Source organism: Muscardinus avellanarius (assembly GCF_963383645.1).
Source record: "Muscardinus avellanarius genome assembly, chromosome: 12".
In the NCBI taxonomy this organism is placed as follows: Eukaryota; Metazoa; Chordata; class Mammalia; order Rodentia; family Gliridae; genus Muscardinus; species Muscardinus avellanarius.
The window spans coordinates 96095238-96114588 of NC_137798.1; the positions used below are offsets into that span (position 1 = coordinate 96095238).

At 49.1% G+C, this 19351-nt stretch overlaps 1 protein-coding gene across 1 annotated transcript in view; it reads right to left on the reverse strand.

The window, feature by feature from the left end:
- Positions 1-19351, reverse strand: part of LGMN (legumain) — a gene marked incomplete at its 3' end in the record, with an annotated part of 49567 nt that overhangs the window by 21890 nt on the left and 8326 nt on the right. The window contains exon 2 of the mRNA XM_080707192.1: positions 12038-12200. Coding sequence (XP_080563318.1) covers positions 12038-12181 — 144 coding nt within the window. The 5' untranslated portion in view covers positions 12182-12200. The remainder of the gene's footprint in view (positions 1-12037; positions 12201-19351) is intronic.

The following is a 19351-nucleotide window of genomic DNA, read 5'->3' on the forward strand; positions in this document are numbered from 1 at the left end:
CAGCCTATGGAAAACGGAGACAGGGGTACTGCAGTTTGTGGACAGCCTCGGCTACTTGGTGAGTCCCTCTGCAACTCAGTGAGACCCTGTTTCAAAAGAAAGAATAAACAATAGGGCTGGGGGTGTAGCTCGGAGGTAGAATGCCCGGTTCCATCCCCAGTACCACACACACACACACACACACACACACACACACACACACACACACAAATTGTCCACACAAAGATATGCACAGCAATGTTCTTGGCAGCATGGTTTATAAGAGCCCCAAATTAGAAACAACCCAACTGGTACACGAACAAGCAAAACATGGTGTGTTCATAAATGGAATACTATTTGGCAATAAAAAGGAACGGAGCATGGACGTAGACTACAACATGGATAAATCTCAACAGCATGAGCTAAGAGAAGCCAGACAAAAAGCACCACTTGTTAAATGTTCTGAAAAGGCTGGGTGTGGTGGGTCACACCTGCAATCCCAGTACTTGGAAGGCTGAAACAGGGGATCACAGGTTCAAGACCAGCCTCAGCAACTGAGCCAGACTCCCAGCAGAGACTCTGTTTCAAAGCAAAAAAAAAAAAAAAAAGGTCTGGGTTCAGTCTCCACTAATACACACACACGCACACACACGCGCGCGCACGCGCGCTCACGCACACACATTCTAAAATGCAAAAAAAGTTTTTTTTTTGTGTGTGTGTGTCTGGGGATGAAACCCAGGGGCATTCGACCTCCGGGCTACAGCCCCTGCCCTGTTTTTTATTCTTTATTTTGAAAGAGGGTCTCACTGAGTTGCAGAGGGCCTCACTAAGTAGCTGAGGCTGTCCGCAAACCACGATCCTCCTGTCTCAGCCTCCTAATGCTGGGATTACAAGCGTGCGCCACTGCGTCTGGCATGGTCCAAATTTTTGAGATAATTTTTATTAACTCTTTACTGGCATACTGATTATGAAATTCACAGTGATACATCACTGATCTGATCATTTCCCATCCCACACATGAGAGGGAGGCTCAGAGTGACACACTCCAATACGTACATAACATTCTTTGATCTCTCTCCTTCCCCTCCCTTTCTCCCTCTCCTCACCCCTTTCTCTTCTAATTTTCACCAGGTGCCTTTTCCTTGCGTAGCTTCCACGTATGAGAGAAAACATATGGCCCTTGACTTTGAGTCTGGCTGACCGCACTTAGCATAACGTTCCCCAGTTCCACCCGTTCTCATGCAAATGACACATCATTCTTCTTTATGGCCAGTAAAACCCCACAGTGTGTAGACACCGTATGTTCTTCACCCATTCATCTGCTGACAGACGCCCAGGTGGTCCCATAACTGGGCTGTAATGAACGGTGCTGCTATAAGCCCGGGTGTGCACGTACCACTATAATACTGACTTTCTTTTAGAACCATTCTGAGGGGTGGTATAGCTGGGTCATATGGTAGTTCCATTCCTAGTCTTTGAGAAACTTCTATACTGACCTCCACAGTGGTTGAACTAATTTATAACTCCAACAACACTGTATAAAAAAAGAGTTCCAAGCTGTACGTGGTGGCACACGCTTGTAATCCCAGCATTCGGGAGCCTGAGACAGGAGGAGCCTGGTTCATAGACAGCCTCAGCTACTTAGTGAGGCCCTTTGCAACTCAGTGAGACCCTGTTTCCAAACAAAGAATAAAAAAATAGGGCTGGGGTGTGTAGCTCAGAGGGAGAATGTCCCTGGGCTCAATTCCCAGTACCGCAAAAAATAAAAAAATAAAGAAAATAAAGAGTTCCTGTTTGCCCACATCCTGGCCAGCATGTATTATTGCTGTGTTCTGGTTGGCTGCCATTCTAACTGGAGTGAGATGGAACCTCAGTGTAGTTTTGACTTGCATTTCTCTGATTGCTAAGGGTCTTGGATGTTTTGGCATATATTTCTTGACCTGTGTATTTCTTCTTTTGAGAAGTGTCTGTTTAGTTCACTTGCCCAAGCCGGGCGTGGTGGCGCACGCTTGTAATCTCCGCGCTAGGGAGGCTGAGACAGGAGGATCGCGCAGGTTCGAAGCCAGCCTCAGCTACTTAGTGAGGCTCTCAGCAACTTAGTGAGACCCTGTTTCCAAATAAAATATAAAAAAGGTCTGGGAGTATAGCCCGGAGGTAGAAAGCCTCTGGGTTCCACCCCCAGTACCACCAAAAAAAAAAAAAAAAAAGAATAAAAAATAAGTACACTTGCCCATTTTGTTTTCTTTCTTTCTTTCTTCCTTTTTTTTCTTTCTTTCTTTTTTTTTTTTAGTGTAAAGTTGAAAAGGCCTAATTTCAAGAGACAGAAAGTAGATCAGTGTTGCCCGGGGCTGGGGAGGGGCTTGAAGTGGAAACTTCAAACATTCCTGAGGGATGATATACATATTCTAAAACTGGTTTATGGAGATGTTTGCACAACTTGGTAAATTTACTAAAATACCATTGAGTTGTACACCTGAAATGGGTGAATTTCAGATGACCTGGAAACTTTGCCTCAACAGAGCTGTGGATTAGTCAAGGGATGGGTGCTAAGTGCCTGCACTGCTGCTCTCCTGCACTGTCTGGAGCCCTCCACACCACCTGGACGGGGACGAGCTCAGGAAACACATGCTTGCTCAGGGATGCAAACCGAGGGCTCAGGAATCAACACACCCCATGTTCCTTCTTCCACATGCAATGGTCTCCAAGTCAGGGCATGGTTCTCTCCAGAGCCCGCGGAGGTCCCTGGCTGCCTTAGCTCAAAGGGATCTTCGTTGGAGTCTCATGAAACCAAAGTAGGGTTCAACCAACTCAAATAATTTGGAAACAGTGTTGAAGGGCTACTTGAATCACCTCCCTTGAATAGATATCTATATATGCAGTTTTCCCCTTCCAAACAAAAAGGCCACATCAAGAAATATGGGAGGGGTATTGCGCAAGACTTCACGGAAAGGGCAGAGGCCTCTGGAATGGTGGCCAGTGACTGCTGTGACTCAGTCGCCTCACAGCTTGCGTGGGGAGCTCTGCTGCTCTTACTAAGGCGTCCCGTGACTTCATGGTGAGGCTGCTGTCCTCACGCTGTCCCCGTGCACTGCCTCCATCGCTGACATAAGCTAAACAAACGAGTGGCCAGAGCAAGGCCAGTTGCAACAGGCACGCTCCATCCCCTCGAGGTGCCCCCTTCTCCAGCCAGGTCTGCTGGCCTGACAGGTGTACACGGCTCTCACCTCCCAAGGCACATCCTGAGTGCTGCTGCTGGGGCCCGGCCCTGGGCTGGGGCTTTGCAGCCTTCCTGAGCACTCTGTGAACCACAGGGGGAGCTCAAAGTGAGCCGAGGTCCTGGCTTCAGACCCAAAGAGCAGGGAAGCAGAGAACCACAAAAGTGCACAGCCACCTTCTTCCTGCCGTCCTGAGCTGTCTCTGGCAGACAGCCCTCAACTGCGTCCACTCTCAGTCCTGGACGCTCTCCATCCTACTCCCTCCCCACCACGCCCTCCTGAAAAGCAGATTACTTTTTTTAAGTTTAAGGGGTACTTTGCACCTACACGGACTAACCTAAAGAATGTCACACTAGTCACACTAAGTGAAGGGCTGGTCTTCAGAAAAGACCATACAGACGTCACCACCTTCTGCGGACACTTCCTGCTGCTGCTTCCACCTGCTCAGCCTGGCTTCTGTCCCTGCCACCCCAGATTTTGCCTCTTAGCCAAAAGGTCTCAAATATTTATTATCCAGTTTGTCATAGAAAAAAGTGTGCAGCACCCCCAGTTCTGTGTGTGTGTGTGTGTGTATACGTATGCGCACATGTGCATGGTACTGAGGGTTTGAACCCAGCAGTGCTCGACCTGTGAACTACACATGCAACCCTATTGTATGTATGTATGTATGTATGTATGTATGTATGTATGTATTTTGCAGTACTGGAGATGGAACCCAGGGGCATTCTACCTCCAAGCTACACCCCAAGCCCTATTTTTTTTTTTTTTTTGCGGGTCTGGGGATGGAACCCAGGAGCATTCGACCTCCGAGCTATACCACCCGCCCTATTTTTTATCCTTTATTTTGAAACAGGGTCTCACTAAGTAATGGAATGCCTCACTAAGTAGCTGAGGTTGTCAGCGAGCCATGATCTTCCAGTCTCAGCCTCCCAAATGCTGGGATTACAAGCATGTGCCACCAGGCCCAGCTCCCCCTGCCCTATTTTTTATTCTTTTGTTTTGAGACAGGGTCTCACTGAGTTGCAAAGGGCCTCACTAAGTAGCTGAGGCTGTCCATGAACTGCAATCCTCCTGTCTCAGCCTCCCAAATGCGGGGATTACAAGCATGTGACACCACATCCAGCTTCCTATTTTATCTTATCTTATTATTTTGGAAACAGTCTCCTTGCTAGGTTGCAGAGGATCTTGCTAAGTTGCTGCTAAGGCTGGCCTTGAACCTGTGATCCTCCTGTCTCAGCCTCCCAAGTACTGAGATCACAGGTGTGCACCACCATGGGCAATCCCAATCTTGGGGCAGACAGTAGTGGAGAGGCTCTGAGGGGAGAGGCTTGCCATGAGCAAGCTGAGCCCAGGGGCCCCTCCTCGCTCTTGTTACTGGGGTGAGAGCAGCACAACTTCTCTGGTTCGAAGTCGACAGGTCCCATTAATGGGATAAAAAGAGGGTCTGGCTGGTCCTTCTGCTCCTGACACCTCAGAATGGCCTCCCTCAGTTTCCCAGCCTCATTCTCCAGGGTCCTGCGTCCTGTCTGCCTGAACCATGCACCAGGCTGGCTCACCCTCTGACCACCTTCCTCCCTCCAGCAGGGTCAGGAGCTTTCCTGAGCCAGCACTGCAAATCTCTTCTCCCTCGCAGGAAGCAACCTGGACAAGAGCATGTAATGCCAGGCAAACAAGGGGCAAAGTCCCCCCTTGGCTCCTGGATAAAGGTTTGTTCTCTGATTAAGAGAAAGCCAGACAGATAAGATACACATAGGGGCAGGGTGTGTTGGCGCACGCTTGGAATCCCAGTATTTGGGAGGCTTACACAGGAGGATCACTGTTTGCGGCCAGCCTCAGGTACTTAGTGAGGTCCTCCGTAACTTAGTGAGACCCCGTTTCAAAAAAAAAAAAGACTAAAAAATAGGGCTGAGGGTGTAGCTCAGAGGTAGAATGCCCCTGAGTTCCATCCCTAGTACTGCCAAAAAAAAAAAAGATGCACATATGGCCTCCTTTTTTTCTACCAGGGTTTGGATGCAACGCCCAGACATGTTGCAGCTGTCTTGTGACTATGAGAACTTAATCAAGGAAAGGTCATGAGACAGCAGAGTGGCAAAATGGGAAGGCCGTGGGTACGAGACGACGGCCAAGGGTGGAGCTCCACTGTCTTGGCACGCAAATGGAGGCAGCTCTGTGCACCTGCAGCTCCCTGATGACAGATCCCTTCCCAGTAGGCCTGTGCTCCCTCCACCTGGAGCACTCACACCTCCTCTGGGCTCCATCTGCAGATGTCCCATCACCCTTCCCACCACCTCCAGCCTGCCTCTCCTCCATGAAGCCGGCCTCCCTCCCTCCCTGGACCGGGCTCTCTACTCCTGACCCAGACCCTGCTGGAGCTCCTGCAGGAGCCGGCCATCCTCAGCTGGTACACAAGTATTTCTACACCTGCCCTGACCCTGGGGCTCCTGACCCGAGAGCCCCCACCCCCGTTTCCTGCACCCATCGCAAACCACAGGCACTAAACTAAGTGGCACAGTATGTCAAGCCTGCTTTCGAGCCCAGGGACATTCTGCTGTGGTGGATTCCAGAATGCAGTACCACAAACAGGCTCTGAGAAGTATCACTGACCTGGGTTTTTTTTGTTTTTACCTTTCTTTTTCCTAAGGTTGCTATAATAAACCCTAACACATAATTTTTTTTTAACAGAAGACAAAGCAGGGCCCGGCATGTTGGCACATACTTGTAATCCCAGTTTTTGGGAGGCTGAGACGGGCGACCAGCCTCAGCAACTTAAGTGCGACTCTGTTTCCAAATAAAAAGTAAAACAGGCCTGTAGGTGTATCTCTGAAGTAGAACGCCCCTGGGTTCCATTTCTAGTACTACCACAAAAAAAGCAAAGTATTCTAAAACAAAAGATAATAAAGTAATACCGAAGGAGTATTTATGAGCAGAGGGCAGGCTCGGATCCCTGCCCCACACTTTACTTTTGGTGAGGCTGTTCAGCCTCAGTTTTGACATCTCCAGATGGGTCTATACAGGACCTACCCTTTTCAGACATGGGAGGATTAGATGAGTCATCACATGCCAAATGTCTGGAGCTGAGCCCGGCCCATGGAAAGCGCGCTAAGGGGCAACATCTGCCGGCATCACTGGCTGCGAGACACCCTGCATCACCAGCACTGGGCAGCGCGCCTGCACAGACGTGCCGGAGGGGTTTCTTTTCTCTGCCTTTCTTTCTCTTTCTTTCTCTTTTTCCCCACTAACGTTGTATCAAAAGAGTGTTATAATGAAGCCTCACAGGATGTTTTCTTTCTGATCTGGAAATAAACTATACTTTGTCATTTGTTCCAAAACTTGAAACGTAAGTAAAGCCATTTATTCTTCTATTGTTAAATCAATCCTTAAAACCAGAGGGTGGCTAGAGTTTCCATTAAGGAATTGTCAGGTACTGGATTTCTGTAGTACTAATAGTACATCTGTACATCACCTAATACAAAGCAGATGATATGTTAGATCTTGTTACCCAACCTGGCTTTTTCTCTCTCCCTCTTTCTTTTTTTCTTTCTTTTTGCAGTACTAGGGATAGAACCCAGGGCCATTCTACCTCCAAGCTATACCCCCAGCCCTATTTTTTATTCTTTTATTTTGAAACAGGGTCTCACTGTTGCGAAGAACCTCACGAAGTAGCTGAGGCTGTCTGTGAACCGCGATCCTCCGGTCTCAGCCTCCCGAATGCTGGGATTACAAGCGTGCGCCACCTTGCCCGGCTTCTAACCTGGCTTTTAGTCCTTGACTCTTTTTGAAGCTTTTTTACTTCTCTCTCATCTGTGACCTCACTTGACTCTTCTCTCCTGCTGACTTAACTTCAGAACCAACGTCTGACACTGAACTAACAGGTGGTGGCTTGAAGCTGGATGTAGAACTCCATGCCCCGGTATTCCACCCCCAGCCTTGTTGGACTGCAGAGTGAGGCCAGGTCAAGCCCAGAAGGCTCTTTCCTCTTAGTTCTGCTCCTGGGCCGCTTCCAGCAGCTCAGCTCCTCCTTGGCCCATTCTGGGAGGTTGCTTCACCTTCCAAGCACCACACCGCTGCAGGCCTCTGCATGCTCCAGCGGTCCAGGCCGCCTGCCCCTTTTCCAGCCCCCCCCCGCCCCTGAGGGGCGCTCCTGCCTCACTTGGCCTGGAACCCTGGACACAGACCATCCTGCCACAGACCAAGCCCCTCAGCCATCTGTTTCAAAATGGGGCATGGAGAAATCCATTTGTCAAGATAATAGCCAAAACCACCATAGAGCATAGAGAAAATTTTGAAAATGGCACCTGGTATTTTAAGTCTTTCTGCAACAAAAAATACTGTTGGTGATGGGTGGTGCGTTCACACAAGGACAAACTAAGGCTCTGTAATGTCAGTGTAGGAGCCTGCACAGGTTCTACCAGAAAGTTCTTTCTTGATGCTTTTCTCGCATAGTCTACAAGGTCTAGGTCACACCTGTTGGTGACCAGCTGGGGGCAGAGGCAGGCCAGCAGGGCGGGTCCAGGTCAGGATGACACAGGTCACTCTGCCCGGCCTCAGTGCCACCGTCCTCCTGTATCGGAGGACAAAGACTTCAGACTGTGGCTAGTTCTGCCTGCCTTCCATTTTGTGTGTGTGTGTGTGTGTGTGTGTGTGGTACTAGGGGTGGAACCCAGAGTCTTTCTACCTCCGGGCTATACTCCCAGACCTATTTTATATTTTATTTGGAAACAGGGTCTCACTAAGTAGCCGAGGCTGGCTTTGAACCTGTGTGATCCTTAGCCTCCCAAGTGCAGGGATTACAAGCGTGCGCCACCACGCCCGGCATGCCTGCCTTCTTCCTATTTCAATAGTTCATATTTTAGCAACACTTTTTAAAATTTCCTGGGAGCAAAGGGTAATTGGAAAACTCACATTTACTATTTCACTGATGTGGGGCTTATTGGGGATGGAATCCAGGGGTATTCTACCTCTGAGCTACACCTTCAGCTCTATTTTATTCTCTCTTTTGAAACAGAGTCTAGCCGGGCATGGTAGTACACACTTGTAATCCCAGTACTTGGGAGGCTGTGACAGGAGGATCACAGGTTCATGGACAGCCTCAGCTATTTAGTGAGGCCCTGTTTCAAAATAAAAAATAAAATAGGACTGGGGAAGCCAGGCGTGGTGGTTCACACTTGTAATCCCAGCATTTGGGAGGCTGAGACAGGAGGATCCGGGTTCACGGACAGCCTCAGCTACTTAGTGAGGCCCTTTGTAACTCACTGAGACCCTGTTTCAAAATAAAGAATAAAAAAATGGGGCTGGGGGTGTGGCTCAGAAGAAAAAAAAAAATGGTGCTGGGTTCTATCCCCAGTACCGGAAAAAAAAAAAATAGGAATGGGGTATAGCTCACAGTAAGAATGCCCCTAGGGAGCTGAGCATGATGGCCCACACTTGTAATCCCAGTATTTGAGAGGCTAAGAGAGGAGGATCTCAGGTTCAAAGCCAGCCTCAGCTACTTAGTGAGACTATATGCAACTTAGTGAGACCCTTATTTCCAAATAAAATATAAAATAGGTCTGGGGGTATAGGCCCCTGGGTTCCATCCACACTACCAAAAAAAAAGAAAAAAAAAAAAAAAACCAGGGGTCTAAATTGCTTAGGGCCTTGGCCTTGTTAAGTTACTGACTAGCCTTGAACCTGTGACCATTCTGTCTCAGCCTCCAAAGTACTGAGATTACAAGCATGGTACCTGGCTGTTTTAAAGCTGGTTGTATAAAAACCAGAGTGGCTGATGAATCAGCGTGTTTGCTATCTGCAACCTGTATTTAATAACTTATCCTTCTAACTCGTGGTTGGGGGGAGGGCACCTGACTGCACAGCTTCAATAGTCTTGGGCTGCTCCTCCTACAAAAGGCCAGGCCTGTGGTGTGTGTTGAAAGGAAAAGGGACCATTTTGCCAAGATAACTTTTTAATCAAGGCAAATTTCCTGTCTGGCTAGCTAGCACACAAAACCATTCAAGAAATGAGTCACAACTTCAAACAAACCCCCTATATTATATATAACAGATATGAAGAAAGGTAACGTGGGGAGACACACCTGCCCCGGTTCCCGCATGAGGCAGCGTGGCCAGCAGGTCCAAGGACAAGCCCTGAACCTGCGCTGCCCAGCACGGCACCCACTGCCTCGCGCACCCACCGGGGACTCGAAACGCTGCTTGCCGAGTTGAGACACATAGCAATGTCAATCCACACTGGATTCCAATTACTTGGTATGAAAAAAAGTAAGGTTAGCCGGGCGTGGTGGTGCATGCTTGTAATCCCCACACTCGGGAGGCTGAGACAGGAGGATCACACGGGTTCGAAGCCAGCCTCAGCTACTTAGTGAGGCTCTCAGCAACTTAGTGAGACCCTGTTTCCAAATAAAATATAAAAAAGGTCTGGGAGTATAGCCCGGAGGTAGAAAGCCTCTGGGTTCTACCCCTAGTACCACCAAAAAAAAAAAAAAAAAAAAAAAAAACCAACAAAAAAGGTAAGGTAACATTAATTTTTATATCCATGACATGTTGGGATGATAGAGGTTTGGACATACTGGTTTAAAATTAATAAACATTTTAAATTAATTTTGTAAAATTAATTTTGCCCACTGTTGTGTGTGTGTGTGTGTGTGTGTGTGGTACTGGGGTTCCTGGAAGCCCTTCTACCTCCGGGCTACACTCCCAGACCTATTTTTGCATTTTTATTTGGAAACAGGGTCTCCTAAGCCAGCGCACAGGGCTAGCTTCGAACCTGCGCAATCCTCCTGTCTCTGCCTCCCAAGCGCGGGGATTACAAGCGTGCGCCACCACGCCCGGCCGACCCCCACTGTTTTTTTTTTTTAAGTTTTTAAAATACGGCTACTTGCAAATTGACTACAACACATATGGCTCTCCTGTTGGACAGGGCTTTTCTAGAGCCAGCAGCCTGGGCTTGGATCCTGGCCCAAACACTTGATCCAGCTATGCCACTCGGAGCAAACTGTAGCTGGAAAGAAGAGATAAGAACCGGATCCATTGCAGTAAGCCCAATGCAAGGTGAGAGCTCATGGTATAATGTGCTCTCAGGAGGCAGCCTACAGTGTGGATTCTCAGGTAGTCTAAGCAGCTTGTTTCTCAGAATAAAAAGATTATACAAGCCAGGCGTGGTAGCGCACGCTTGTAATCCCCGCGCTTGGGAGGCAGAGACAGGAGGATCGCGCAGTTTTGAAGCCAGCCGCGCGCGCTGGCTTAGGAGACCCTGTTTCCAAATAAAAATGTAAAAATAGGTCTGGGAGTGTAGCCTGGAGGTAGGAGGGCTTCCAGGAACCCCAGTACCACCAAAAAATATATATATATATATATACAAATTCTTTTTTTTTTTTTGGTGGTACTGGGGGTGGAACCCAGAGGCTTTCTACCTCCGATATATACTCCCAGACCTAGTCTATATTTTTACTTGGAAACAGGGTCTCACTAAGTTGCCGAGAGCCTCACTAAGTAGCTGAGGCTGGCTTCGAACCCGTGTGATCCTCCTGTCTCAGCCTCCCAAGTATGGGGATTACAAGTGTGCGCCACCATACTCGGCTTATATACAAATTCTTTAAAAAAAACACCTTTATTGAAATGTAATTCACATAGAGTAATAGTGTCTTAAAAATAATCAAGTCATTGGTCTCTGGTACATTTACCATGGCCACTCTCTAATCCCAGAGCACTTTCGCTACCCCAGTGAGACCCCATATCCTTACCAAGTGCTCCCCATTTTCTCCTCTACCCAGCCCTGGCAGCCACTAATCTGCTTTCTGTCACTACTGTGGTTTCCCTAATATGAACTTTCAATTAAATACAATCATTACATGTGATCTATATGGCCGACCTTTTTCATTTAGCATATTTTAAGGCTCACCCCCACTGAAGAATGAGTATTTCATTCTTTTATATGGCCCAGTAATATTCCATTACATGAATCTGTCACTCATCATTTGATGGACACAGGGTTGGCCATTAAGGTGGTTGATGGACACGTTTTGGCCCTTACGAATATGGCTGGTATGAATGTTCATGTACAAGTTTCAGGGGGACACATGTTTTCCTGTCTCCTGGGTAAGATTCCACCTGGGAGTGAATCTCTGGATTGCAAGGTAACATTAAACTTCATCTTGTGAGGCCCTGATGGCCCGCTCCCTAACGTGGCTGCACCACCTCACGTTCCCATCAGGAGCCTGGGCTTTCAGTGTAAGTATTATAGGGAGAGATGGGGAGGAGGGGGAGAAGAGAGCAGCCTGGCAAAAGCATGGGGGTGGCCTGGGGTGCGCTCCCCAGAGCCCTGCTTCAGGCCTGCCTGCCTCCACTTGCTTGTGGCCTTGGGCCAGTCACCTCTTCTGTTTGGCCTCAGTTTCCCCATCTACAAAATGAAGGCATTGGAGCAGTGTGCCCAATGGGGTGGCTTGGCCCCAGGACACACGACCATGTCTGGAGGCATCTTGGGTTGTTACAGTGGGTGGGTGATGCTGCTTGAACCCGTGGGGAGAGGCAGAGGCCGCACGGAGCCTCCCACCCGCACAGGACAGCAGGGGCTCTCAGGGCCGCCCAGGCTGGGACGCCCTGCATGAGAGGAAGGTAGAGCCATACAAACTTCGGAGGAACTGCTGAGCTGTTTTCCAAAATGGCCACCCCATTTTACAACCCCCCATAACACGAGGGTCCCAAGCACTCTGCATCCCCACCAATGCCCGTATTGTAGCCAGCCTAACCAGTGTGTAAATGGTTCTTTAAAATGTCTTCTCCGTTCACAATGTCTTGGATTCAGTACACAATACTCATGTCATAAAGAAAAGGAAGAATTGTTCTCTTACCTGGTGCCTGTAGTTATACCAGCCGTTGGAGCCCGCGACAATCACCACCCAGTGCTTGCCCCCATCCTCGGGATCGGACACGCCAGCGGGAAAGGCCCAGGTGCCCAGGCCCAGGCTGAGTAGCACGGCCGCTTTCCAGATCATTCTGTGCCTTGGAGTTCACCTGCAGGAAGGTGAGACATGAAGAGAAGTCAATTAAAAAAGAACAGCAAAGACGGGTGAGCATACGGGCCCTGAGAACTGTCGCCCCCAGACGGGACCTGTAGTCATCAGACCGAATGTGCTGAGAATAACAGTGAAGCCAGAGAGGAAACCTATCTTTAGCTGCCTGGCCCCTTTGCCTTTGGGCCCCAACGTACAGTTACGCCTATAACCAAAGATTATCCAGAAAGCACTCCGGGCACTTTTTTGTGAGTGTGTATGCGGTACTGGGGATGGAACCCAGGGGCAGTCTACCTCTGAGCTACACCCCCAGCCCTATTTTTTATTCTTTATTTTGAGACAGGGCCTCACTAAGTTGCAGAGGGCCTCACTAAGTAGCTGAGGCTGGCTTTGAACCTGTGTGATCCTCCTTTCTTAGCCTCCCAAGCACTGGGATTACAAGCGTGCACCACCATGCCCGGCTTTAATTTTTTTTTAATTTTTAAGCGGGGTCTCACTAGGTCACAGAGGGCCTTGCTAAGTTGCTAGGGCTTCCCCACCAACTTGCGATCTTCCATCTCAACCTCCCAAGTGCTGGGATTACAAGTATTTGCCACCATGGCTGACATATGTTCAATATTCACAACACTGATGAGCAATTCAAGTTCCTGGGAGAACTCCCCGGATAAGCTACAAACATAATTCATGACTTTGTATAACACAGAGCATGTCCACGTGTTCTGTGCAATGGAAAGAGAAAATACTTTCATTCTTGTTTTACAGAAAGTGAAGGGGGAGGTACCGGAGCAAGGGACTTGCCCAGTGTCTGGGAAGAGTCAACTCTGGCCCGAGACCAGACTCTGTGTTGACCAGAGCTGCCTCTGGTGGACTGTGTGCTGAATTCGGGGACCCAGCACGCTCTGCTACATGGCCCTGCATGTCAAGACTTCATTCTTAATGAACTACACGCTCTATTTACATTCTTTTTACATTTTCATACCAAGATTCTTTAAGACAGGGTCTCATTAAGTTGCCCAGGCTGGCCCAGAACTCCTGGGGTCAAGCCATCCTCCTGGTCTCAGCCTCCAAAGAAGCTGGGACGACAGGCCTGTCCATACCCAACTAATGTCAGAATTGGAAATGAAAATGTCAGCACAAAAGGCAGGAATAAGGCCTCATTCTAGGAATAAGGCCTCATTCTGACCACCTCGTTTACAAGTCCTGATCATACTGTTCTAAATTAACTGCCTTCCTGTGCGGGAAAACACAGCCAGGCCTGGAACTCTGAGATAAGAGGAAGCGTGCAGTCTTTGAGACGTGGAGACTCAGAACAGGAGTCTGCCCCGGCCTGCAATGCCACTCAGCACGCAGTACTGATATGCACTCAGCCAGTCCGTCTGCTGACACCCGCTCTGCCAGACACCGTGTTGAGTGCTGGGAATCCAAGAGAACAGAAACAACACCTCTCCCATCACGGACTCCTGGAGCACGTGGCCGGAATGACCCAGCTCACGCCGAAGAGCCCAGCCTTAACATCCTTCTCTGGCTCACACTCAAAACTTGCAGTAAAATCCTGAAACACACAAAAGCTTAACAGTGCCTTGGGCAGAGGCTTCTCCAACTTGGACTAGCACCCGGCTCACCTACAGATTCTGATCTGGCAGGCCTTGGGGAGGACCTGAGGCTAACATTTCTGACAAAGTCCCCATGGTCAAGATGCCGCCAGCCTCAGAACACTGTGAAAAAGAGACCTCTGTATTAACCTCACAGGCTCTAGTCCACCTCGGCCCTAAACCCGCATCCTGGCCAAAACACTGTGTGCTCAGCACTGCAGATGTTTCCTACCCAGGAGCTATGTTCTCACCCTGTGAGCCCGAATCAGCCTTAGATTGAGGTTTCTGTAGCTCAGCTCCAAGGTCTGTGGATGTGTAACTAGAGTAAAGATTTGCTTTATTGGTTTTCTTGGAGGAAAGGGGTTTAACACCTAACAGGTAAGGGCAGTGGACTGCTGAGGTTTTCCCAGTGCTAGACCTGCTGATCTGTTAATGTGCACCCAAGGGGGCTCCTCCAAGAGCCCATCCACCTGGCCAGCCAGTGAACAAAAACACGTCCTCATAGCTCTCCAGGGCCCAACGAGGTGTGCTGATCCCCGGAGGCGAGCCGGCCAGCAGCTCTCACCAGATTCTGAACAACCCCAGGGGCCTCCTGGCTGCAATCAGGCCTCCCTGGGAAGCCTTCTAGATAGGAGTCAGCAAACTGTTTCCGTAAAATTCAGAACAGTAAACATTTTGGCATTGCAGAAGGAGCCATCTCAGCCGGACGTGGTGGCGCACGCGTGTAATCCCAGCATTCGGGAGGCTGAGACTGGAGGATCGCGGTTCGCAGACAGCCTTAGCTATTTAGTGAGGTCCTCTGCAACTTAGTGAGACCCTGTTTCAAAATAAAGAATAAAAAAACAGGGCAGGGGATGTAGCTCGGAGAACAAATGCCCCTGGGTTCCATCCCCAGACCCGCAAAAAAAAAAAAAAAAGAAGAAGGAGCCATCTCGGACACAACCATTCAATTCTGCCACTGTACCTCGAAAGCGGCCAGAAACAATATATAAATGAATGGACATAGCTATGTTTCAATAAAACTTTATATAAACAGGTAGTATGCTTGGCCCATGGGTCACAGTTTGCTGACCTTGCCCTCGGGGGTAAGAATGTGCCTCCCAGCCCATGTGACAGGGACAGCCTGACTGGCCAGTCTCATCTCTCATCAGCCATCACCAGCAGCTTCTCGGTCTGCACACGAGCCTCTGCTGAGTTTGCTTCCTGTGACTTAGCCCTGAAGAGACGTATTCCTCAGGAGACACTAGTGTGTAACTTTCCTCCTCATATTTAGGAAAAGAAAAAGGATGAGTGAAATACAGTTGGTCCTCCACACCCAATACAAATATCGACTTGATCAAACTTGAATTGAAAATATACAGGGGAAAACTTGCTTCCCCACTGAACATATACATACCTCGTCATTTTCCCCTGAACAATACAGTATAACGATCTGCATTTACATTGTACTATAAGTCATCTAGAGATGATTTAACGTATACAAGAGGATGAGCATGAATTCTGGGTAAATACTGCATCGTTTTATACACAGGGCTTGAGCATCCTTGGATTCCAGTATCCAAAGGGGCCCTGGAAGCAATTCCCGAGGGTCAGGGGACAACTGTCCTTGAACCAATGGTCAACCTATGAACAAGAGTAGAGCTCACCAGTTTAGCCGCTTCAATTAATCCAGCAGTCACAAAAAACAAAAATACTCTTTGGTTGCTTATACAAAACTCAGCTTTTATTGTTCATTCTTCTAATATGCTAGCAAGTTGTTCCTAGGGAAGAAAAGTGCCTCACTAATACTCAAATGACAGCTTCACGGTTCACATTTGGTGATGGTTCCCACTACCATTACTTATTCTTATCAACACAGAGTTGTGGCTCCTTGAACACACAAGGCTAAGTTAAAAGCCACGCAGCATGCTGGGGGGGGGGGGGCATGGTGGTGCATGCCTGTAATCCCAGCACTTGGGCGGCAGACACAGGAAGGTCACAGGTTCGAGGACAGCTTCAGCAACTTAGCAAGGACCCCAGCAACTCAGCGAGACAGTTTCCAAATAAAAAATAAAAGGGTGTAGCTTCGAGGCAGAATGCCCGTGGATTCAATTCCCAGCAGCACAGGGGGGGAAAAAAGTCATGCAGCAGGCTGAACTGAAGGGAAAATGCCACTCTGAAAATACATGCGCTAGCAATATTTTGGGGACCCCATTTGGGCCAGAGTGAAGATGAAACATAAAGCTAATAATCACCTACATTTATTCCCCTGAGTGGCCAGCTCACAGCAGCCAGCCTGGGATGGCACTTCCTCGCCAGCATGACTGCATAATTCCTGACAAGGTCAAAGCGTCAAAGTTACAAATAACCTCAGTTAAAGCACTGATGTCACAAATGACCTTGCAACATCCTCTTATTCCTAGTTTATCCGGGTAGAAAACTGAAGGAATGAGGGAGAGAGCGCTGAGGTCTGCTGCACCAGCTCCTGTGATTCCGCTGCTCTCAATCTCATCTCTATCACATGGATGTCACTGCCCACTCGCCCCTCATCCTGCCCTTGTACTCACGCCTTCCAACACGCCCACCGCCCAACACGTGGCCTGCGCACCCTCCAGCTGCTGCCAGGCACTGAACCGGGAGGCAAACAGACAAAGCCCTTTGCTGAGCTCACATTCTAGAAGAGAGACAACATCAAAACATCCCGGTTGTCAGCTGGTGTCAAAGCTACGGAGAAAAGTAAGGCAAGAGAGGGAGGAAGCCACAGAGATGTGGCAGGTATCGCTTTTTAAAAGATTTTAAGAAACTAGCTGAGAGAGCTAGCCCATTTGTAAGAGCAAAGCCCGGGAAGCCACATAAAAGGCCATACCCAGGATACCCAGGGACTGTCTAGCTAAATCAACCATGGTATACCATTTTAGTGCGATGTTATGAACTTTTTTTTTTTTTTTTGCCAGGTATGGTGGCCCATGCGTGTAATCCTAGCATTTGGGATGCTGAGACAGGAGGATATAGGTTCACAGACAGCCTCAGCCACTTAGCGAGGCCCTTTGCAAGTCAGTGAGACCCTCTTTCAAAGGAAAGAATAAAAAATAGGGCTGGGGGTGCAGTTCGGAGGTAGAATGCCCCTGAGTTCCATCCCCAGTACTACAAAAAAAAAAAAAAAAAAAAAAGCCGGGCATGGTGGCGCACCCTTGTAATCCCCGTGCTTGGGAGGCTGAGACAGGAGGATCACGCAGGTTCGAAGCCAGCCTCAGCTACTTAGTGAGACCCTGTTTCCAAATAAAATATTTTTAAAAAGGTCTGGGAGTATAGCCCGGAGGTAGAAAGCCTCTGGGTTCCACCTCCAGTACCAAAAAAAAAAAAGTATGGCAGCCGGGTGTGGGGGGGCACACTTGTAACCCCAGGAGAATCGCAGGTTCACACCTCAACAACTTAGTGAGGCCATTCACAACTTTGTGAGACTATTTCAAAATAAAATAAAATAGGGCTGGAGGTATAGCTCGGAGAAAGAATGCCCCTGGGTTCCGGAGGAGGAGGAGGAGGAGGAAGAGGAGGAGGAAGAAGAGGAAGAGGATGAAGAAGGAGGAGGGCAGCTTTCAATGTGCCCGGAGTGGAAAGAGCTCCACCGTATATCGCTGGATAATGGGAGGTGAATCTAAAAAAATCACCTCCATTACCCTCAGCCACCGCGCCTCGTGGCGGCCAGCCTTGGAGGGCAATTTCCTGATGAGCATTACTGCATGGTTCCCGCTGAATCATGTGCAAGAAGCAGACAACAGACAGTGGCTGCTCCAGGCAGGCTGGGGAGGGAAGGCTCCTGGGAGCTCCCGGAGCTGGTATGGCGCGTAGGTGGGAGAGCGGGCCAGGCAGGGATCTGTGCGCCATGCTGGGTGACGGCCCTTCCCTACCCGCCCTCGCCACAGCCCCATGAGCAAGCAGCGGTTCCTGTCCTTCAGACAAAGGAGGAAACGGAGGCTCTGAGAGGTGGAGAAACGAGCTGGGAAGTGGCACTCCTCGGACCGATTCAGATCTGGCTGTGAAGACGGCTGCGCTGTACCCCTTGCTTGTCTCAAGAGTTGCTTATGGGAAAGCCCGGCGGGCCCCACAGCCACGGGCACTGCACGCCCAGCCTGGGTCCAGGCACAGAGGCCTCCATGCTCGGCCCCAGTAGGCTTTCTGAATAAAGAGCTCTTATCTGGAGGATTACGGGCTCGAGGCTAGCCTCAGCAACTTAGGGAGACTCTGTTTCACAATAAAAAATAAATAAAATAGGGCTGAAGATATAGAGGGGAGGTAGAACATCCCTGGATTCAATCCAGTACTACACACACACACACACACTCAACGGAATGCACAGACCTTCCCAACTTCAGTCTCCACTGACAAGTCCTCTCTGTCCCATCGAGTCCCTGCTTGGGCCATGGGCCACACTCAGGAGGTCAGTGACTCACGAGAAGGGCTCCACTCAATTTCAAAATACATACCATCAGCCGGGCGTATTGGCACACGCTTATAATCCCCGCGCTTGGAAGGCTGAGACAGGAGGATTGCACAGGTTCAAACCCAGCCTCAGGTATTTAGTGAGGCTCTCAGCAACTTAGTGAGATAGAAAGCCTCTGGGTTCCACCCCCAGTACCACCAAAAAAAAAAAAAAAACCACCATCAGGTGGGTTTAATCTACCTGGGACTTTGGGATGGAGGGACCTTCCTAGGTCAATTGTCATGGGCAGTACAGGGGTTTAAGGCAAGGTCACAGAGCCCTCCAAGCAGCTAGGTGAGTTCAAACCCAGGTCTGACACCAATGCCCTCAGCCAACACCAAGTGTGACCTCTCACTTCAAGCCCTGGTTCACTGCAGGCTCTGGGTAGGCGTGGCAGATTATCAAAGCAGCTAATTAGACGATGACTTCTATAAAGAGCCTCCAAACCTGAAAGGCTTCACTTTATCCTACTGTGTTCTCCAAGGCTTTAGAATAAACACATCACACAAGTGGTGTTTGCTGACAACGTGTGAGAAACAAGGGAAGAGGAGGAGGCCAGCTTTCTGACCCAATGCTGGCCCTCAGAGCCCGTTTCAGCAAGAATCCCCTCACCTTTTATACCTAGTCAGTTCCTCTTAGAGGCAAATTTCCACTGAAGAGGTGTGGTGATACACCCTTGTAATCCCAGCATTTGGGAGGCTGAGACAGGAGGTTTGAGGTTCGAGGACAGCTCATCGACTACTTAGTGAGGCCCTTGGCAACTCAGTGAGACCCTGTTTCAAAATAAAGAATAAAAAACAGGGCTGAGGGCACAGTTCAGAGGTAGAATGCCCCTGGGTTCAATCTCCAGTGCAGGAGAAAAAAAAAAATCCATTGACAGGGTTCAAAACATAGTACCTCGCGCTGGGTGTGGTAGCGCACACTTGTTATCCCTGCGCTTGGGAGGCGGAGACAGGAGGATCACGCTAGTTCAAAACCAGCCTCGCTGGCTTAAGAAACTCTGTTTCCAAATTTAAAAAAATATAAAATAGGTCTGGGAGTGTAGCCCAGAGATAGAAGGGTTTCCAGGAACCCCAGTACCACCAAAACAACAACAACAAA